Source organism: Macrotis lagotis, chromosome 8 (genome assembly GCF_037893015.1).
Source record: "Macrotis lagotis isolate mMagLag1 chromosome 8, bilby.v1.9.chrom.fasta, whole genome shotgun sequence".
NCBI lineage: Eukaryota > Metazoa > Chordata > Mammalia > Peramelemorphia > Peramelidae > Macrotis > Macrotis lagotis.
The window spans coordinates 58,346,783-58,369,963 of NC_133665.1; the positions used below are offsets into that span (position 1 = coordinate 58,346,783).

General features: G+C 38.4%; 1 protein-coding gene across 2 annotated transcripts in view; it reads right to left on the reverse strand.

Annotated features, from left to right (window-relative positions):
- The window catches only part of IFT140 (intraflagellar transport 140), a 211,361-nt gene that overhangs the window by 2,146 nt on the left and 186,034 nt on the right, over positions 1-23,181 (reverse strand). For both annotated transcript variants that reach the window (XM_074197165.1, XM_074197166.1), the window contains 9 exons: positions 17,319-17,509; positions 16,218-16,313; positions 15,363-15,495; positions 15,113-15,256; positions 14,829-14,957; positions 11,380-11,562; positions 10,226-10,432; positions 8,650-8,862; positions 8,399-8,565 (listed from right to left, as the gene is read on the reverse strand). In XM_074197165.1, the coding sequence (XP_074053266.1) occupies positions 8,399-8,565; positions 8,650-8,862; positions 10,226-10,432; positions 11,380-11,562; positions 14,829-14,957; positions 15,113-15,256; positions 15,363-15,495; positions 16,218-16,313; positions 17,319-17,509 (1,463 nt within the window). The remainder of the gene's footprint in view (positions 1-8,398; positions 8,566-8,649; positions 8,863-10,225; positions 10,433-11,379; positions 11,563-14,828; positions 14,958-15,112; positions 15,257-15,362; positions 15,496-16,217; positions 16,314-17,318; positions 17,510-23,181) is intronic.

Consider the following 23,181-nt stretch of genomic DNA (forward strand, 5'->3'; position numbering starts at 1 on the left):
GCTCTATCCACTGCACCACGAAACCACCCCCCACTGTGCCACCTAGCCAGCCCGATGCTTTTTTTTAAAGAAAGATTTTGAATTTTACAATCCCCCCCATTCTTGCTTCCCTCTCCCCACCCCCCCACCCCCACCTAGAGAAGGCAATCTGTAGTCTTTACATTGTTTCCATGGTATACATTGATCTAAGTTGAATGTGATGAGGGGGAAATCATATCCTTAAGGAAGAAAAATAAAGTATAAGAGATAGCAAGATCAGACAATAAGATATCAGATATATTTTTTTCCCCTAAATTAAAGGTAGTAGTCCTTGGTCTTTGTTCAAACTCCACAGTTCTTTCTCTGGATACAGATGGTATTCTCCATCACAGATAGCCCAAAATTGTCCCTGATTGGTGCACTGATGAAATGATGAGTCCAGTAAAGTTGCTCATTACCCCCGTGCTGCTGTTAGGGTATACAACGTTTTTCTGTTCTGCTCATCTCAATGGGAGATGCTTTCAGAGCTGCTTTGCAAACCCAGTACTCTAGTCCAAAAATACCATTTGAACTTCATTTTTCTAGCCCAAGCTTGGTGTTACAAATGCTGGGCCTGGGATCATCAGGAAGACTGGCCTCAGACACTAGATGTGTGACCTGAGCAAGTGTTAGGGACTGTTAGGTATGGGGGTGCTGTGAACCTTCATCACCTGGTGTCCTTGAGCAGCAGAGCCTTTTTTAAAAATTTTTTTTGAATTATAAAAATTTTATTTATTTTGAATTTTACAATTCCCCCCCCCCAATTTTACTCCCCCCCACCCCCCCCAGAAGACAATCTGCCAGTCTTTACATTGTTTCCATGGTACACCTTGATCCAAATTGAATGTGATGAGAGAGAAATCATATCTTTAAGGAAGAAACAAAGTATAACAGATAGCAAGATCAGACAATAAGATATCAGGTTTTTTTTTCTGAATTAAAGGTAATAGTCCTTGGTCTTTGTTCAAACTCCACAGTTCTTTCTCTAGATACAGATGGTATTCTCCATTGCAGATAGCCCCAAATTATCCCTGATTGCTGCACTGATGGAATGAGCGAGTCCATCAAGGTTGGTCACCACCCCCATGTTGCTGTTAGGGTGTACAATGTTTTTCTGGTTCCGCTCATCTCACTCAGCATCAGTTCATGCAAATCCCTCCAGGCTTCCCTGAATTCCCGTCCCTCCTGGTTTCTAATAGAACAATAGTGTTCCATGACATACATGTACCACAGTTTGCCAAGCCATTCCCCAATTGAAGGACATTTACTTGATTTCCAATTCTTTGCCACCACAAACAGGGCTATGAATATTTTTGTACAAGTGATGTTTTTACCCTTTTTCATCATCTCTTCAGGGTATAGACCCAGTAGTGATATTGCTGAATCAAAGGGTATGCACATTTTTGTTGCCCTCTGGGTGTAGTTCCAAATTGCTCTCCAGAAACGTTGGATGAGTTCACAGCTCCACCAATAATGTATTAGTGTCCCAGATTTCCTGCATCCCTTCCAACAATGATCATTGTCCTTTCTGGTCATACAGGCCAGTCTGAGAGGTGTGAGGTGGTTCCTTAGAGATGCTTTAATTTGCATTTCTCTAATAAGTAATGATTTAGAGCAATTTTTCATATGACTATGGATTGCTTTGATCACATCTGTAAATTGCCTTTGCATATCCTTTGACCATGTGTCAATTGGGGAATGGCTTTTTTTTAAAATTTGACTCAGTTCTCTGTATATTTAAGAAATGAGTCCTTTGTCAGAAACATTAGTTGTAAAGACTGTTTCCCAGTTTACTACATTTCTTTTATCTTGGTTACAGTGGTTTTGTCTGTGCAAAAGCTTTTTAGTTTAATGTAATCAAAATCATTTAGTTTGTTTTTAGTGATGTTCTCCATCTCTTCCTTAGTCATAAACTGCTTCCTTTTCCATAGATCTGACAGGTAAACTACTACTTGATCTTCTAGCTTGCTTATAATATTGGTTTTTATGTCTAAATGGTATATCCATTTTGATCTTATCTTGGTATAGGGTGTGAGGTGTGGGTCTAATCTAAGTTTCTTCCATACTAACTTCCAATTTCCCCAGCAGTTTTTTATCAGAGAGTTTTTATCCCAACAGCTGGACTCTTTGGGTTTATCAAACAGCAGATTACTATAATCGTTTCCTGCTATTGCACCTAGTTTATTCCACTGATCCACCACTCTATTTCTTAGCCAATACCAGACAGTATTGATGACTGATGCTTTGTAATATAATTTTAGATCTGGTAGGGCTAAGCCACCTTCTTTTGCACTTTTTTTCATTGAATCCCTGGAAATTCTTGACTTTTTATTTCTCCACATGAATTTACTTACAACTTTTTCTAACGCATTAAAGGAAGATTTTGGAATTTTGACTGGTAGGGCACTAAACAGGTAGTTTAGTTTTGGTAGAATTGTCATGTTTATTATATTACCTCCACCTAACCATAAGCAGTTGATGTTTGCCCAATTATTTAAATCTGATTTTGTGTGAGAAGTGTTTTGTAATTGTTTTCAAAAAGTTTCTGAGTCTGCCTTGACAAACAGACTCCCAGGTAGGATAAAATAATTTATATTGTCTGAGGTTACTTTGAATGGGATTTCTCTTTCTAGCTCTTCCTGCTGTGTCTTGCTAGTCATATATAGAAAAGTTGAGGATTTATGAGGGTTTATTTTATATCCTGTAACTTTGCTAAAGTTGCTAACTGTTTCCAGTAGTTTTTTGGATGATTTCTTGGGATTCTCTAGGTATACAATCATGTCATCGGCAAAGAGTGAAAGTTTTGTCTCTTCCTTCCCAATTCTAATTCCTTCGATTTCTTTTTTTCCCCCCTCTTATTGCTGAAGCTAACATTTCTAATAGGATATTGAATAGTAGTGGTGATAATGGGCACCCTTGTTTGACCCCAGATCTTATTGGGAATGCCTCTAGCCTCTCCCCATTGAATATAATGCTTGTTGATGGTTTCAGATAGATATTGTTTATTATTCTAAGGAACAGCCCATTTATTCCTACATTCTCTAGTGTTTTTAGTAGGAATAGGTACTGTATTTTGTCAAAAGCTTTTTCAGCATCTATTGATATAATCATATAATTTATGATAGTTTGTTGTTGATATAATTAATCATACTAACAGTTTTCCTAATAATGAAACAACCTTGCATTCCTGGGATAAATCTTACTTGGTCATAAAGTATTATCCTAGTGATAACTTGTAATCATTTTGCTAAGATTTCATTTAAGATTTTTGCATCTATATTCATCAGGGAGATAGGTCTATAATTTTCTTTCTCTGTTTTAACTCTTCCTGGTTTAGGTATCAGCACCATATTGGTGTCATAGAAAGAGGCAAAGTTCCATCTTCCCCTATTTTTCCAAAGAGTTTATATAGAATTGGAACCAATTATTCCTTAAATGTTTGGTAGAATTCACTTGTGAATCCATCAGGCTCTGGAGATTTTTTCTTAGGGAATTCAATAATGGCTTGTTGAATTTCTTTTTCTGAGATAGGATTGTTTAGGTATTCAATCTTCTCTTCATTTAACCTTGGGCAACTTGTATTTTTGTAAATATTCATCCATTTCACTTAGATTGTCAAATTTATTGGCACAGAGTTGGGCAAAATAATTCCGAATTATTATTTTAATTTCTTCCTCATTGGTGGTGAGTTCACCTTTTTCATTTATGATACTAGCAATTTGGTTTTCTTCTTTCTTTTTTTTTAAATCAAATTGACCAGAGGTTTATGTTTTATTTTTTTTCATAAAACCAACTCTTGGTTTTATTTATTAATTCAATAGTTTTTTGCTTTCAATTTTATTAATTTCTCCTTTAATTTTTAGAACTTTTAATTTGGTATTTAATTGGAGGCTTTTTAATTTGTTCTTTCTCTATTTTTTTAGTTGCATATTTAGTTCATTGATTTCCTCTTTTTCTAATTTATTCATGAAAGCATTTAAAGATATACTATATCCCCTGACAGCCACTTTGAGTGAATCCCATAGGTTTTGGTATGTTGTTTCATTATTGTCATATCTGGGATAAAATAATTAATTCCATAATTGGTTGTTTGATCTACTTATTCTGTAAAATGAGGTTATTCAGTTTCCAATTAGTTCTAGGTCTATATCTCCCTGGCCCAGTATCACATATGATTTTTATTGCATTATGATCTGAGAAAGATGTATTCACTATTTCTGACTTTCTGCAGTTTATTATTAGGTTTTTATGCCCTAGTACATCGTCAATTTTTGTATAAGTGCCATGTACTACAGAGAAAAAGGTATCTTCCTTTCTATTTCCATTCAATTTTCTCCATAAGTCTATCATATCTAGGTTTTCTAACAATCTATTTACCTCCTTAACTTCCTTCTTGTCTATTTTATGATTAGATTTATCTAAATCTGAGAGTGAGAGGTTGCGGTCTCCCACTAGTAAAGTTTTGCTGTGTCTTCCTGTAGTTCTTTCAATTTCTCCTCCATTGGGTACATACATATTCAGTATTGAAATCACTTTGTCTATGGTACCTTTTTGTAGGATATAGTTTCCTTCCTTATTTCTCTCTCTCTCTCTCTCTTTTTTTTTAAAGATTTTTGCAAGGCAATGGGGTTAAGTTGCTTACCCAAGGCCACACAGCTAGGTAATTCTTAAGTGTCTGAGGCCAGATTTGAACTCAGGTACTCCTGGCTCCAAGGCCAGCGCTCTATCCACTGCGCCACCTAGCTGCCCCACTTCTTTATCTCTTTTAATGCTATCTATTTTTACAGTTGCTTTGTCTGAGATAAGGATTGCTACTCCTGCTTTTTTTTCACTTCAGCTGAAGCAAAATATATTTTGCTCCAACCTTTAACCTTTACTCTATATGTCCTTTCTCTGCTTCAAATGAGTTTCTTGTAAGCAGCATATTGTAGGATCCTGGTTTTTAATCCACTCTGCTAGTCACTTATGTTTTAAGGGAGAGGGCATTCCATTCACATTCAAAGTTATAATTACTAACTCTTTATTGTCCTCCATGCCATCTTCCCTCTGTTTGTAATTTTCCCCCTTTTTTCCCTTTATTTGTATTCTCCAGTATTTTGTTTCCCCTTCAGTGTGTTTGCCCTCCTATATCCACTCCTCCCCTTTCTCTTTTTCCCTTCTTTCTGTTAGTTACTCTTTTTCTCCCCCTCCCTGTCCCCATTCCCCCCCTCCCCTTTTCCCCTTTTAATACTTGAAAGATAAGATGTTTTTTAAGTTAACTGAGAGTGTGTGTAAGTTAAATTTAATTTTCTTTTTTAGGTTTTTGCAAGGCAGTGGAGTTAAGTTGTAAGTTAACCTTAAAGCCAAGTCTGATGAGAGGAGGATTCAGGTAGTTTCTTATCTCCTCCCTTCTTCCCCTCTATTATCATAAGTCTTTTGTACTTTTGTAATAAGATTTACCCCATTCAATCCCCTCCCTCCTCCCCTTTCCTTCCTGTCCCCTTTTTAAGGAGTAAGTGTTTTTAAATCATTCTGAGTCATAGAAAATCCTGAGTATCCATCACTTCTGGCCAAGTATACTCTCTCTAATAGAGTTACAATTCTTGAGAGTTATTAGTCTTTCTCCCAAGTAGAGATATAGCCAGTTTCATCCCATTGGGTAGCATTCTCATGGATAAGTCGAGTGTCCCTCGTTTCTGGCTAAGTATATTCTCTCTGATTGAGTTACAATTCTTAAGAGTTATGAGACTATTTTTCCCATGCTGGGATACAGCCAGTTTCATCTTATTGGATAGCAGTTTTTTTTTACACCCCCCCTCCTTTTTTAACCTTTTCATGTATCTCTTGGACTTCCTGTTTGATGTCCAACTTTTCTGTTTAGCTCTGGTTTTTTCATCAGGAATTGTTGGAAGTCTTCCATTTTGTTAAATGTCCATCTTTTCCCTGAAAGAAAAGACTCAGCTTTGTCAGATAGTGGATTCTTGGCTGCATTCCAGGCCCTTTGATCCCTTAATGTTGATGCAGCCAGGTCCTGCATAATCCTTATGGTGGCTACTTGGTATCTAAATTGTTTCTTTCTGGATGCTTGCAGGATTTTCTCTTTTATCTGATAGTTCTGGAATTTGTCCATAACATTCCTTGGTGTTTTCATTTTAGGATCTCTTTCCAGAGGGGATCGATGTATTCTTTCAAAAACTATTTTCCCCTCTGGTTCCATGGTATCAGGGCAATTTTCTATCACTAAATCCTGTAATATTAAGTCTAGACTTTTTTTTCCTCTTCACTGTTTTCAGGAAAACCTATAATTCTCAGGTTGTTCCTCCTCAATCTATTCTCGAGGTCAGTGGTTTTGCTGATGAGGTATTTTACATTTTCTTCTATTTTTTCTATATTTTGGTTTTGTTTAACAGGCTCTTGCTGTCTCATAAAGTCATTAGTTTTCACAGATTCCATTCTTTTTTTTATATTAGAATTTTCTTCATTTACCTTTTGCAACTCCTTCTCCAACTGCTCAATTCTATTTTTGAAAGCGTTTTCCATGTGCCCAATTGAGGTTTTGAGAGAATTATTTTCTTTTTGCATTTGCCCAGCTGAGCACTGAGTGAATTATTCTCATTTTGTATTTGTCCAACTGTATTTTCCAATGATTGGTTTTCTTGTTGATAGGTGTTAATCTTCTCTTGGGTTTCTTTTCCCAAATTTTCCAATTGGTTTTTAAACTCCTTCTTTATTTCTTCAAGGAAGTCTTTCTGTGCTGGAAACCAGATCATATTCTCCTCAGAAGTTCTAGGACTCTCTGAGTTAGGGTCTTTTCCTTCCAAGAATTTTTTCTATGGAGCCTCCTTTCCACTGACCTTTCTTCATTTTACTAAGACTTTGTTTTAGGGATGGTCTGGTTCACAGAGGTTTGGTGTTGTGATCCCTAGAGACTTTATTCACTGAGTGTAATATCTCCAGCTGGCCAGTAGAGGGTGCTAGAGGTTTTGGTCATTGAGTGTAATAACTCAAGCTGGCCAGTAGGAGGTGCTGGTTGCTTTCTCTGGAGTGTCTGTGACCTTGATTGAGGCCTTCTCCCTTAGCCTGGAGGGAGTAATTGAAGCTGTTAAATACTTTTGTCTTAGATCAATGGTGGACTATATCTTGGGGTAAGGTCATCACTCTCCCTATTGTCAGCTCAGCTGGTTCTGCTGCTTGGCCTTAGCCTGGGGCAGAGATAGTCTGTAATTGTGTTTGTTCTGGGAAGAGGCTTCAGCTGAAATGGGGGTGTGGACTCTGAGTTCCTCTGGATCAGAGGAGCCCAGGGATGATGCCTGCAGCTCTCCTGCACCGAAAGTCTCCCTCTAGCCCAAGCTTCCAAGGGTCAGTGCCAACACCAATGACTCTGCTCCCTAGTTGACTCAAGCCCCTGCGGTCGACCAGGCTCTAGCCCCGCTGCTGATCAAGCCAGTCTGGTGTTCGGGCCCTCAGGCTCCTGGGCTCCAGCCCTCACTGCTAATCAGGCTAATCTGCAGCTAATCCAAGCTCCTAGACTCTCACCAATCCATACTCCTTGAAGAGTCTACTCTCTGCTGACTTGTCCACAATTGTGGAAGACAAATCCTGAAGTAGATGTTCTTTCTCCTGGCTTTTCTTTCTGGGTTTTGTTGATCATATTTCTGTTAAGAGGTTTGTTTCATATTATATATGGAAGAAGATCAGGAGATTTTAGAGCTGTGCCTGTCTTCTTTCTGCCATCTTGGCCAGGAAGTCAGTCTTGTTTTACTAAGTGCCACAGGAATGGGAGTGGATTAGAGACTGAGAAGGAGATTTAAGCACTTGTGTTTTGGTGAATACATGGAGACCTTGGAGAAACTTGGTGTACAAAGGGAGAACTTGTCTTCCTTGTCTCCCACCCCTCCAACGCTAGCCTGGGGAAAGTTAAGGGAGTCCAGAAAGGGACTCAACATATGGTGCCCAAACAGGGACACGAAGGCAGAGTTATCTGAGTGAAGTCTGGGATAAGGACCAGCAGAGACAAGCAACATCCAGGCGACATCCTGGAGCAGAGGACTCCAGAGAAGGTAACAGGTTGATTTGTTACCAGGGGGATGATTTTAAACAAGGAGCTGTAAAGCGAAAGTGAGGACAAATAGTATTCAGCATTGAGGAGTCAGCAGGAAGTGGAGTCTCCGAGGCAGTGCCTCTTATTCTTGTACGAGATCTCTGGGTTCTTAAGAATGCCCAAGATGCTTGAAAAGTGAGCCCCAGTGTCTGCTTGAAGACTGGTTACCAGATTTTTCTTAACCTCAAAACTAAAAATGTATTTCTTTGTAACTTCCAGAGCTGCTCCTGCTTTGGTACTGAGTCTAAAAAGAACAAATTTAATTCTTGCTATTCTATAGCATTCTCTAATAATAATTACCTTCGGGCTTGGATGAATCTCTTCACCAGAGTCATCTTACTCTGGAGCTGGGCAAGCTTGGTCTCCTGCTCCATAGGACTCTTTGCCTTGGCCTTGGAGAGGCATTTGTAGGCCTCAGTCAGTGCTCCATGGGCTTTGTCGTAGTTCTGATATTCATCAATCTCTACCTGCACAGATAAAATCAACCAAGAATGCATGAGAATGCCTCCCCTATTCCCATATACTCATGAAAATGAAAAAGGGATACATACTTGGGCACAGGCATCATAAAAGCCAGACAAAAGATCCAGGGCCCTCCCTTTGGTATAGAAGCTGATGATGTTCTTCATAATCTCTGGTTCTTTGCGCCAGTCCAGAGACTGTAAATAGTTGGCGGCCATAATATAAATTTCTTTTTGCCTAGAGACGCCTGCAAAAAATACAATTTTCTCGGTGTCCCCAGACTTCAGCAGGGCTCTCATGGCCTGGAAAGAAGTAAGACATCAGAGACCAACATTAACACAATGGTGCTGGGAGATAAGATAACTTGAATAGAAAGTTTTTTTAGATGTGTGCTAAATTCATCAAAGAAAATCTCAAAAACTGCAAGGTTATTTGTAATGCCTAGGTAGGGGAAGATCTCAATATTCTATACTGAGAACAAATTCCTTCATTATTCTCCAACATATCCTGTTGAGAGAAACATAATTTCTCACTGATCTTTCAAGAGTTAATAAATAGAGAGAAGCCCTTAACTACTGCTTGCAGAGGTAATCCACAGTCATTTCCTTTCTACCTAGGATGTGCCAGGGAGGCAGCATCTACAAATGGGAACATAATTACTACAAGTTGGAGGACAGAGTGGGAGGGTCAAGAAAGGATTGTGAAGACTTGTGATGGAAAATGCCACCCAAGACAGCTAAGGAACTGTAGAGTTTGAATGTAGTCCAAAGCACACTATTTTTACTTTAAAAAAATTTTTTTTCCTTCTTCTTGGATTTTTCTCTTTTGTTCTGATTCTTCTTTCACAACTTGACTAATATAAAATTATGTTTAACATAATTGTACATGTATAACCTATGTAACATATAATTAATTATACATGTATAACATGTATAATCCTTGATGTCTTGGGGCAGGGGAAGGGATAAAAATGTGCAACCTAAAAATCTTACAAAAAATGAATGGTGAAAATTGTCTTTACATGTGATTAGAAAAAAATAAAATACAAAAAAAAAAGAATTTGTGAAGAAGGTGGGACACTTTGAGTTAAGTCTTAAGGAAGTAAAGAATTCTATTAGGCAGAAAAGAGGACAAAAAGTATACATTCCAGTTGTGAGGGATAACCAATTTATCCATTGGACTGAGAAATAAAGACACCAGTTTGGTTGGACTGGAGAATGGAAGTATTGTCAAATGCTGGAAAGAGAGAGTGAGGCCAGATTTTAATATTCTTTAAAAGTCACACTGAGGAGTTTTTATTTTATATTTTATCATAGTAACAACAGAAATCATGAGAGTTTATTTATTTGGTTGTAGCATGACCTGTGAAGCAAAACACTTTGGTAGTTGTGTGAAGGATATAACGGAGTGGACAAAGATTTGAGGCAGGGAGGTAAATTAGGATTCCAGGCAAGCCATGATGTGGGCTAAGATGGTAACCAAGTAAGGGGAACCCCACCCCCAACAAGGTTGTGGGCTAATCAACTGTTCTTATTTATGTGCAAGAGGCTCTGTGGTTCTTCTTGGTATGGATCCTGACATGTGAAAACCCTTTCCTACCTAGGAACTACACTCTTCAGCCCTTTCAACCCTGTCTCCCCTCCCCTCCATCCATGGCCAGGTTACCTTCAGTTTATTTCCTGCCTGAGTGTACTTCTTGGTAGCTAAGTGGTAGTTTCCTTGTCGCATACAGCAGTTGGCAATTTGTTCCAGTAGCTCCCGGCGTGCCTCCTCAGAGAGGTCCTTTGAATCTTTAGAGACTGTCATCTTTTCTGCCATCTCTTCCGTGATGATCATGTTTTGCTCTAGGCAAAGCTGAAGGGCATCCTGGTACTGAAATGAAACCCCAGAAGTCAAGACCTGCTGTTATTTCTGAGCCACTGACTCTGACAGCTGCCCTGGAGCAGAGTGTCCTTCCCTGGTCTCAGGGCAGGGCTGGGCACTCTTCTCTTTTCAGAAAGAACAGGTTCTATTGGTTGCTCAGATGGTGACTAAAGTCAATGGCTCTGTCTCTGAGGCTCTTAGGGAAAGGTGAGTCATTATCACCACCAAGGAAACAATGCACAAGACCCACCAGGTCCCCAGATGGGACCCTCTCCTGCTCTGCAGGCACCTAGTATAGGAAAGCAACCTCATTTTCATTGGCTATTTTTTTGCCTATATTTTGATGTTAAGGATATAATTTTGAATGAATTCACTAAACTATTTGGTGAAACAGCTCTACGGAAGAGGGGAGGGAGGGCACAAGTTGCACATAGGTGGATGCACAGAGAAAATGAACACAACAGAAGCTAGGAGGTTATTACACATTTGTGAGTTATTTTCAATACAGATGTGAGAAATGAGAAATTTTTTTCAATTAACAAGTTAATTAGGTTTCACAGTCCATATATCTGTGGGAATTTTTTCTATTTGGAAAGGACTATTTTTAAAATAATTTAATTCACATTATAAATTAAAAAAAAGAATTCTAATACTCTAGCTACAATATGAGGGCATGACCATAAAATATACTGCTTACAGCTGTGGTAGTGAGCCCCAGTAATACTGAGACAAGGGGAATTTATTTTCTGTTACTCTTTGTTCCTTTAGGATGGGGAGTCTCCCTAGCTCCTTTTTTTGGATGGAAGCTATGGTAAGGATATTTATTCCTTTTATAGAATTTTAATTGTGGGGTAAAAAGGATGAAATGTGACTGAATCTACAGGGAGGTATGGCTTCTTTCTATTCTCTCATTTCATATTTGGGGGCCTAGGAGGGATTGGAATCCAAGTCTTTACCTTCTTGGCTGCCAACAATAATTCCACTGCCTTCTCATACTGACTGTGCTCAATGAAGAAGTCAGAGCAGCGAGCGAGGAGGGCTGGGTCTGATTTCTCATCCAAATCCTCGGCAATGAGCTGCAGAGCCACGAACTGCTGGGTGGCAAATGCCAATTCCAAGGCCTTGGAAAAGTGGCCAGCCTGCAGAACACAGGGGAGCCCTTTGAGCTAGTATTCCAAGCATCCAGGAAGCATTGATTAATGCTTACTATGTGCTTAGCACTGGAGATACAAAAAATTAAAAATCTCTACTATTGAGGAACCTTCAGCCCATCAGGGGAAATTGTGTGTGTGTGTGTGTGTGTGTGTGTGTGTGTGTGTGTGTATCTCTGTGTTTGTCTATGTATCATCCATCCATCTAGAATTAATTAAAAATAAACAAAAGGTAGTTCAAGGAGGGAAGGTATTGACCATCAGGAGCATCAGATAGCACTTGAATAGAATCCAGAAGGAAAAGCAGGCTTTGGGGGGCAGAGGAGAGGAGAGTTTGCTCCAGATGTGTGGCACAGCCAGGGGAAGGTGCTGAGACTGGGGATGGAGCTTATTGTTGGATTGTAGAGGGTAGAAAGAGAAGAATTGTATAATTAGGCTCAAAGGTAGGAAGGGGTCAGGTTATGAAGGGATTTCAATGTCAAACAAGTGTTTTTATTGGATGCTCTAGGAAGCCGTAGGGTTTCAATGACTGGAAAGTGAGGTTTTCCCTTGAAGGAAAGAGGGAAGTTTAGAAGATGGATGGATTTAGAGCATAAGAAAGTGAGCTTGTTTCCAGACATGATGAGTTTGAGATGTCTTTAAGATTCAATTTTATATAGGCATACTGCAGAGAGAATTGAGAAATCAGATTTAGTAAGTGAGAAATCACTGGTAGTTTTGGAGAGAACAGTCTAAGAAAAGTGATGAATTTGGAAGCCAGGTAGTAAAGAGGTGAGAAGAAGGAGGTAAGGAAACGAAGGAAATGAGTTTTGAGTTTTTTTCCCCCTCTGAATTTGACTGAAAATGGGATGATAGTGTGAGGGGCTAGTAGGTTTTTATTTTTTAGGGGTTTTTTTGCAAGGCAAATGGGGTTAAGTGGCTTGCCCAAGCCAACACAGCTAGGTAATTATTAAGTGTCTGAGGCCAGATTTGAACTCAGGTACTCCTGACTCCAAGGTCGGTACTCTATCCACTGCGCCACCTAGCCACCCCGCTAGTAGGTTTTAATGAAAAATTTTCAAGGACTAGAAAGACTAATAGGCAGCAGGAAAGAAACTAGTGAATAGGAAAATCTAAAGATTAGAAGGAGGTAGGATCTCGGAGGAAGAATAATCTACTAAAGAAGATTGAGATCAGATCAAGAGAAAATGTAGATAGGATTGGCCTTGGATCCTTATCAGACTTTGCAGAAAAGGAGAAAGTAGATGATGTCAATGGGTTTTGAGATGAGGAGACAAGAGAGCTCTCAACAAATGGTCTCTTTTCTCAATAAAGAGTGAAGTGAGGAACATAGCTGAGAAGGTGGGGGAGAAAGGGAATAATGAGAAGTACAAAGAGAGAAGAAAAGCTCTGGTATAGCTAAGGAAGGTAAGATGGAGAATCAGTTAGGTAGCAGTATAAAGATTGCCTTTTGGTTGCATGACTTCCTATAGCTCTATTTTGCTGCAAATGAGTAAGAAGCAAAAGAAGCAAATGGTCAGCACTGTCCAAGGTTGAAGTCTAATAGGAACTAAATGTATGAGTACAAGAGTGCAAGGATTTTAGTATAGATGACATAATGGAGTTAGTTGAACTGGTTAATTAGAGGGTAGAGATTTAAAAAAAGGTAAAAAAGCAGGGGTAATGATTTGAGAAAAAATGAGATAGTGGAAAGACATTGAAGGTCATGATGAGGATAAGGAGAGAAAACATAGGGAGAGACAGTGATAATAGGTATTCATCAAATACAGCATGGGTTCTTAATCTTTTTTTTTTGGTCACTAACTCCTTTGGCAATGTGGTAAAGCCAGCACTCTTCTTGAAATGTTTTTTAAAAATAAAATAAAATAGATTAAAAAAGAAAATCAATTATATTAAAATAAAGATATCAGTTATAAAAAACAAATTACTGAGGGCTTACTATTTTTCCTTCAGGCATTTTGCTAGAACCTATGGAGAATGCAGATGTATATTACATTTATTTCCTGTCTACAAGGAGCTTGTAATGCAGTTGGATAAAGAATATTCACTAATATATTCAATCATGCTACATGCAAGCTCTCCTTTCAGAATCCATCAAACAGAAAGAACCTCAGAGAACATATATGCAAACTTATTTTTAAAATCTATATTTATGAATTACTGATATAGGGAAATCTTGGTACAGAAACTCCCACTACAAATGCAAATCAGCAATGAGTTTTATAAGGTAGTTGTCAACAGAAAATTGTCTGGGGTACTGTACTGCTTTTGTTTGTCCTTTGTTCTTGAAGAAGACCATGACATCAGTGAGGGGGGTGCACAGCTAGGTAATTATTAAGTGTCTGAGGCTGAATTTGAACTCAGGTCCTTCTGACTCCAGGGCCAGTGCTCTATCCACTGTGTCACCTAGTTGCCCCATGAAGGTCCTTCTTGACACTTTGTGAAGGTCTCCATAAATAGTAATTCACTGGGGCAGCTAGGTGGTGTAGTGGATAGAGCACAGGCCCTGGAGTCAGGAAGACCTGAGTTCAAATCCAACCTTTGACACTTAATTGCTTAGCTGTGTGATCTTGAGCAAGTTACTTAACCCCAATGCCTTAAATAAATAGAATTTTAAAAAACTCACTAATTCCCAGGGTAGTTGACTAAATTTTGGGGAAAATCCAATTGTTAGGAAGTTTGTCCTTACAAGAAATTAAAATCTGCCTTCTATAAGTTAATAAACTTATATCCCAATAATTCCTTACACACATAGCTCAAGCTAAATAGGCTTTAGTCACTTAATTAAAGATTTCACCTATGACTGCCTTAGGTTATAATAAATATTGCTTGTTGAACATCTCATACTAGAAATCCAAACAGTAATGTACGAACTTATAAAAAAAAAGAAAAAAGAAAAGCCAACTCCACAAACCCAAGAATCCTCTAGCTATAAACATGAAATATACTTGAGATGCTGGTCCACCATGGATGGAGACTCCAGTTCACACAAGAGTTTGAGACTATGGAAGCCACTGTGGGCCATAAAGGATAGAGATGGGGAGGGATCAGAGAGGAGCTGACTGAGTTATGGATGCTCCTGAGACAAGGAAAAGGGTCACTGAGTAGTTATTTTCATTCTTTTTGTTAAACTCTGGCATTTCTTCAGCTCAGGTGAAAACAAGTGCTTTTACCATAGTCATCTCAGATGAGAACATACCCAAAGTCAGTATTCTTCAAATTAAAGTTCAGTAATGAATAGGGTCCCTGTTTACCTTATGATATAGCATTACCGCTCTGTCCATTTGTTCTCCCTTCTCCTCATAATATCGTGCTGCTTCAATCATGTCTTCTGGGGAACTCAACAAAGCCAAATTCATCAGCTGGTCATCTAAGTTGTTCTCCTGACAAGAAGAGAAAGATAAGCCTCTAAGCCAAGTTTTCTTATCTAATATATCCCAGTTTCTCTATAAAGGGTGATCCTTTAATGGCACATCTGCACTGTTTTAAAAATGTTCTGAAAGAGTCTTTCACCCTGTTCAAGTTCTTAGGACCCTACCTTACATAAACGGATGGCATTATTAAAGGCCTGGGCCCTGGTGTAGAAATGGACAGCCTGTTTGATTTCCTCTTGGCTTTCATACTGACGGGCCAGATGATATGATGCTGCCCAGTTCCCTGTTTCATTAGCTATTTCAGCAGCCTGAAAAGAAACTCATGTTAAACTTAGTTTAGTTTTGCTTTTTATCTAAACAAGGTCAAAGAGCTCTCTATTCCAGATCTCATGTCTCTTTCAAAAGTGATCTTACCTTTTGAATGTTGCCTTGGAAGCAGTAAATGCGGACTAGAGAGAAATAATCCTGAGCCAATTCATAATACCGTAGTGCTGACTCCATATCTGCTTGGCTTTCTAAGTACTGGGCCCACCACTTCCACAGGCTCCTACAAAGCATAGATAGACCATATTTTGCATGTTTCTGTTAATACAATCTAGTTGGCCTCCCAACCTCATCTGAAAACTCCTCTAGGCTTCCACTTATTATTGCTTCAAAAAACATTCTAGCCTTAATTTCTCATTTTTAGGGGAAATTTCACAGCCTCAATAAGTGGGTCACCAAATGTCAGTGACAAGAGGCTCAGGTTCTGTTCCTTAGTGGCTTAACTTCATTGCTAAGAAGTCACACTGTCATCTATGCAGCACTACAGGTGATAAAAATGTTAGAAGGCATAGAAGAAAAATGGGCTGGATTTCTCTAGTTACTTTCTGTTGGAAGTCACATTTCTTCAGCAATATCAGACTGTTCTTCATATCATTGCCCAAAAAATTATTTTATATATATAGCAAATGCCCTCTTTAGGAAAACTAGATGGAAGCTAATTGAGAATGTTGCTCTTACTGCCCTGAGAAAATCTCATCTGAAAAGATTTTATGTATGAGAAACTCTAATTAGATCCATTTGAAGATTTTTGATATGGAAGACCTAAAAACTAAGCCTCCCAGAGCAGATTCTATATGATCTTCAGAGGTCCTACACCAAGCTCAAAGTCAGAAATTAGACCTAAACCTCAAAAAACAAAGAAAGCAGCTTCTATAACAGCCTAAGACCTGTTTCTGATTTCTTGATACCCAAACTTCTTGGGGGCAGGCTAACAATAGGACTTACTTATCTTTCATTTTATTGATGTAAATCTCCAAAGACTGTAAATCTTCTGAAAGCATCCTTGGTACCTCAAACCTATGTGTGTCTGATTTCTCATAGCTGTTCAGAAAATAATATTAAAAGAACAATAAGACCTGACACATATAGGTAACATTTTAAAGCGCTTTACATCCATTACAGATTTTTTTTTTGCTTCACAATAACAATAGGAGCAAAAGTGGGAAAAAAATGAAATAGGAAACAACAAAAGCAAATATAAGTGAAGTCTTGGCAAAAAAAAGCAAATATAAGTGAAGTCTTGGCAAATATTAGTACTTAGGTCTGGAACTCTCTCTTATGGATTTTAGCACTGTCAAATCAACAACTAATTGTGCCCATCTTATTATAGTGCCAAGCATTCTATTTATGGTCATCATGACTTACAAATGGTAATGAATCAAATCATATAGGGAAGAAACCCATTTGGGAATAAGCTATTCCCTTTCAGGAGGTGGAAAATATCTGAGTTTTTGGTAAAAACTGTAAAAAGTATGTTCCAAAAAGTGGACAGTTCCTCTCTCACACAGACACAAAAATCAAATCCAAAAAATGATAAAGCAATTAAAGTGAACTAATGAGTTAATTTTATATCTTCAATAACTTTCAGAGCTTATAAAAAGATGTTCAGCCTTGCCTTCTTAGGCCTATATAAAAACTGAATCAAATAATTTGTTAAAATGCCAAAAAAAGAAGCCTATTAATTTTTCTGAAGCTTCTAGAATATCAGAACCAAATTGTGTGTGTGTGTGGGGGGGTAAGTTTAAAAGGCAGAAAGTATAATTAGTTAACTACATGAAGTTACAAATTCTTCTACAGTGTTATTTAGTTCTCTTGTGATCTTGGCATATAGTGTCTGTATCAATGGACACTATTCTGTTATAAATTTTTGAGAGGTCTATCTTATCAGGGTACAAATGGAGCGGTGAAATCCCAAACTATTAATTAGTTAAGTGTCAAAAAAATCTCAGAATTAATAAGAACCAGGACACCTACATTTCTTCAAATGCTTCCCTCCTGTGCTCCCACCATAGCAAAGCTTGAATATCTCTGCTCTTGATCACTCACTAGTTTAGTGCCAGGTTACAATCAGCTGTGGCCTCTAAGTGCTTGGCATAATTGTAGTAGGTGGTTCGAAGGTGAACTCGGTCATGGCTCTCAGCTATTTCCACAGCTTTCTGCCACTGGTCTGAAGCTTGGTAGAATTTGTTCAGTAAATCATAGCGTTGACATTTTTTGTACAGGTATTCTGCATCCTCCTGGGGGGCGGGGAAGGAGATAAAGACAGAGACAGAGGGAGACTGTGAACTTGCAATCAAACAGGATGGGGCATATTTCTTAAGTCATCCTATGTAAGTATCTAGGTAGGAAGGGATACATGGTTCAGTATTTGAATACATAATTCAGTATTTGAGTCTATTAAATCCTTCTCTATGAGGAGTTGAAAATCAAACTGTATCTAAAACCATGCTGGAATAGCAAATACTTAGACAATAGTTACAAATGATCAGTTAATAATATGTGCTGAACCCTGGGCCGAAGAAATAAAAACCAGTCTTTGCCCTGAAGGAACCTAATACAGACAGGATGGCAATGAAAATAAATTCAGAATACTTAAAAACAAGAGTATACATAATCTGATTACTCATAGAATTGCTTTGTGTAGAAAGATCTGCCAGAAAGTTATTTAGAGGATATTCACAACAGATTAAATATAAAATTAAAAGCTAAGTGTAATGTGATTCTGCTTTTTATAGTAAGATGCAGTGGGAGGTAAGAGAGCTGGCAATGGGGAAGCTAGGTGGTGCAGTGGATAGAGCACCGGCCCTGGAGTCAGGAGTACCTGAGTTCAAATCCGACCTCAAACAACTTCATAATTACCTAGCTGTGTGGCCTTGGGCAAGCCACTTAACCCCATTTGCCTTGCAAAAAAAAAAAGAGTTGGCAACAAATAAATTTCAATGCATTTAAAAAGGAAATTTCCTGGAGTGTACTTCATCACTTTTTAAAGCATTGACCTAGCCTTTCTGTACCATCCTTCTTTGATCCTATCTGTGAAGTTCATAGTCATGGTTTTTATTTTTTCTTCTTTATCTTATCTTCCTTTATTCATTTATTTTTTTGAGTAGGGAGGGAGTAGTATTATTAAGTTTATTTCACCACAGAGATATTCAATGCCTTATCAACAACCTTGGGGTTCCTCCTATTATTTCTAGCTAGACTGCTATAGTAATCTGAGAACTGATCTACCTGCCTCTAGTTTCTGCCTTTTCTAATCCATCTTTCACAAAGTTGCCAAAATAATCATCCTACTACACAGATCTGGCCTTGTCATTTCTTCACTCAATTCCATTATTAGCTTCCTACAGTCTATAGTTAACTAGCTGTATGACCGTGGGAAAATCATTTAACTCTCTTTGCCTCAGTTTCCTCATCTGTAAAAGGATCTGGATCAAGAAATGGCAAAGCATTCCAATATCTTTGCTAAGAAAATCCCAAAATGGGGTCATGAAGATTTGGGCACAAATGAAAATGACTGAACAATAGAATTTATGGAATAAAATACAAATTAATTTGACTGGCCCTCAAGGTCCTCCACCTTCTGACTCTACTTACCTTTTCAGACTTGTTTCAAATTCCTCACCTTCCTGTCCTTTACATCCTTGCCAAACTGGTTAACTAGCTGCTTCCTTATCTCTTTCTGTACTCTTCTGCCTTTGTTAATGTGATGGGGGCAGAAGCCTAACTCCTATCTATTCCCCTGGGCCAGTTAGGCTAGTTTTCCCCTAAAAGGTATTGAAAGAATTATTAAATTTTAATTGTCTCAGTGGACAAACGACTCAGACTTGACATCACTTCTTGGTCACCTAAGTATAAAAGAGTCATATGGAATTCCAGGTGTTTTTTGATGCTGGCTGGCCAGAGTTGGACCGCCACGGGCAACTCAGAGGAAGCAGCATTATACCTAGCATGGTCACCATGGGGTACTTTTGGCTGTATACCACAAGTTTTGGTGTCTTGTCTCTTTCTTGTCATTGTCTTGAATGAAATTATTCATTATTTCTATGATTTGTTGTTTGATCCACTCATTCTTTAAAATGAAGTTATTTAGTTTCCAATTTTAGGTCTATCTCTCCATGACCCTTTATTGCACATGATTTTTATTACATCATTATCTGAAAAGAATACATTTAATATTCCTGCCTTTCAGCTTTTGATTGTGAGGTCTTTATGCCCTAATACATGGTCAATTTTTGTGTAGGTGTCATGTACCTCTGAGAAAAAGGTATATTCTGTTCTCTCCCCTATTCAGTTTTCACCAGAGGTCTATCTTATCTGCCTTTTCTAACATTCTATTTTCCTCCTTCATTCTTGTTTCTTTTAAGGTTAGATTTATCTAATTCTGAGAGAGGAGGCTGAGGTTCCCTATCAGTAGAGTTTTGTTGTCTATGTCTTCCTGTAACTCTTTTAGTGTCTCCTCTAACAATCTGAATGCTATATTACTTGGTACATATGTGTTTAGTATTGAAATTACTTCATTACTAAGGTACCTTTTAGGAGGATGTTGCTTCCTTCCTTATCCCTTTGTATGAGATCAAGTTTTGCAATTGCTTCCTCAGAGATATGGATTGCTACCCCTGCTTTTATTCCTTCAGCTGAAGCATAATATAGTCTGCTCCAGTCTTTTACTTTTACCCTATGTATATCTTTCTGCTTCAAATATCTTTCCTGTAAGTAGCATATTATAGGATTTTGTTTTTTAATCTGCTCTGCTATCTGCTTCTTTTTTACCTTTTTCATCTCATTCACATTTGCAGTTAAAATTGCTCTTTATTATCCTCCATATTATCTCTCCTCATTTTGTACTTTTTATTCCTCCCTTCATCCTATTCCGCCCTCCCCAGTGTTTTACTTCTGAATACTACCTTCCTCAATCTGTTCCCCTGCTTGTATCAGTCACCCTCCCTTTTCTTCCCTCTTTCTCTTTTATCTTTCTTCCTTCCCTCCCTTCTATTAATCCCTCTTTCCCTTCCCCTCCTCTTTTCCCCTCCTTATACTTGAAAGTAAGATAAATTTCTAAACCCAATCACATGTGTTATTCGATGAGAGTAAGATTCAAGCAGATGCTGCAATAGATCTTCTGCATGTGATGTAATTTACCCCATTCTGCCTCACCCTTCTTCCAGTCTCTTTACAACCCCCTCCTCTTTTTAATGTCTTAGTTTTTTTAAATCATTCCATCAAAATCAACTTATTTCTATACCTTCAGCTTAAGTATATTACCTCTAATAGAGTTACAATTCTCCTAAGGATGTAATCAGTTTAATCTTATTGAATAGTAGTCTTTTTCTTTTCCCCTGTTTTTTTTTCCCCGCATATATCTTTGAGTCACCTATTTGAAGATCAAATTTTCTGTTCAGCTCTGGTATTTTCATCAGGAATGTTTGAAAGTCACCTATTTCATTTAATGTCCATCTTTGCCCCTAAAAGATGTGCTCAGTTTTGCTAGGTAGTTGATTCTTGGTTGTAATTCAAGGTCTCTTGACTTCTGGAATATCATATTCCAGGCCCTTCAATCCTTTATTATTGATGGTCCTGTGTAATCCTGACTGCGGCACCTTGGTATTTGAATTGCTTCTTTCTGATTGCTAGCAAGATTTTCTCCTTGATCTGATAATTCTGAAATTTGGCCACAATATTTCTTGATGTTTTAATTTGGGGATCCCTTTCAGGATGTGATTATTAGATTCTTTCGATGACGATTTTGCCCTCTGGTTTCAGGATGTCAGGGCAGTTCTCTTTAATGTTTTCCTTTAGAATGGAATCCAGGTTTTTTTTTTATTAATCATGGCTTTCAAGTAGTTCAATTATTCTTAAAAATCTCTCCTGGATCTGTTTTCCAGGACAGTTGTTTTACCAATGAAGTATTTTACATTTTCTTCTACTTTTTCATTTTTTAAAAATTTTGTTTAACAAATTCTTGGTTTCTCATGAAATCATTAGCTTCCATTAGTTCTATTTATTTCTCAGGGAAGTAGTTTCCTCATTTAGCTTTTGTATCTCTTCCATTTGTTCAATTCTATTTTTAAAAGCTGTTATCTTTTTTCCATTTGTCCAATTATATTTTTAAAGGATTTTTTTCCTGAAACTTTTTGTTGCAAGATGTTAATCTTCTCTTGCATTTCTTTTCCCAATTTCTCCATTTGATTTTTAAAATTATTTCTGAGTTTTTCTAAGAAGACTTTCTGGGTTGGAAAGCAATTCATATTCTCCTCCATGGCATCACATGTAGCACTACTTTTCCAAGACTGTATTTGCCCATCCAAGGTAACTTTCAATGGATCCTGGTTTATTTTGACCTTTCTTCATTTTGAGTTCTGTTACTGCCTATCTCAAGGTTCTTGTGTTTGGGGAAGGGCTTACTTACAGACTTTGGGTGTTGAGAGCCCTAGAGGCTTGCTAACTTCCCTGAGCTGTTTTTAGGAATTCCTAACTGGAACTGGACTGACTTGGTAAGGGAAGCCTGAGACTATCTCCTTCTGGGCCTTCTGTACTGAGGATGTCAGCCCCCCTTCTTCCTTCAGCAGAAACACTTGTTGCTATCTCCAACTTGTTCATATGCAGCTCAGTCACTGGGCTCAGCTGGCTAGGCTGGAAATCCCAGAAGCATTCTCAGTGGGGAAGTTGGCTGCCCTACTCTCACTGGGGGAGGGTGGGAACAACTGGGACTATTTCTGAGCAATAGTGTTGGCAACAGGAACTCCAGGGGCTCTCTCTCTGGATCTTCTGGATTAGCTGTCAGTGAGGGGGAACTCAGCCATCCTAAGCTGTTGGGAAAGGTAGGAACACCTGGGATCTTCTCCTAGCTCTTTATGCTGGGACACCAGGCCCTCCTCCCTACTTGGAATGCCAGAGGTTCACTGTCAGGATCAGGACATCCATACCAGTAAGGCAGGCTGAATGTGGGTCCTGGGCATCCTCAAGTGAGGTTTCCCCGAATGCTGGAGCCTCCCATCAGCAGCCAAATCCTAACTCAAAGCCTCCACTCCCATAGCAGAGGATCTCAGGTTACTTCCCCTTCCTTGCCCTGCCAATGGTGCTGAGTCTCTCTGTTCTCTGCCCTGGGCATACCCACACCCCCCTGTCACAGACCTTCTGGAAGATGTCTCTTTTTATTAACTATTAGATGATTTACAGAGTATCTCATGGCAGGTCCACTCTCAACCCAATACCAAAGGACTCACTGTATCAAGCCCACCTTGGACAGTCAAGACCCAACATCCCACCTGTCTGAGAGACATTCTCTTCTCACCCCAGACCTGCTGAGACCTTTCTCTAACTTCAAAGCTCTGACCAAATGCCATCTTTCCCAAAAAGCTTTTCTTGCTTGATCCCTCCTAATGAAAATGTTCTCTTCTCCAGTCACATTCTAACTGGAATCATATTGCTTTGAGCATGTACTTATGCTTTGAGTATAAAGACTGTTTTGGGGCAGTCAGGTGGTACAATGATTAGAGTACTGGTCCTGGAGTAAGGAGGAACTGAATTAAAATTCAGCCTCAGATGCTTCATACTTACTAGCTGTTCCCTCATTCCCCACCCAAACAAAAAAAGGGTTGTTCTTTCTGTGACTTATTACCAAGCCCTTTGCCTTGCACAAACTATGTATTTCATATATTTATTGAATTAATAATTTTTTAGCCTAGGTACATATGTAGAGGAAGTAGACTCTTGTGACACACCTTCTAATAACAAGTGTTTATATATGACAAAGTACTTTACAAATGTCATTTTATCCTCAAAACAAACCTGAGAGGTAAGTGCTATTTTTTTTAACTGATGAGGAAACTGAGGTAGTCAGAAGTCAAGTGATTTGACCAGGGTCATATGACTAGTAAGTGGCCAGATTTGAACCCAGCTTTCTCTAATA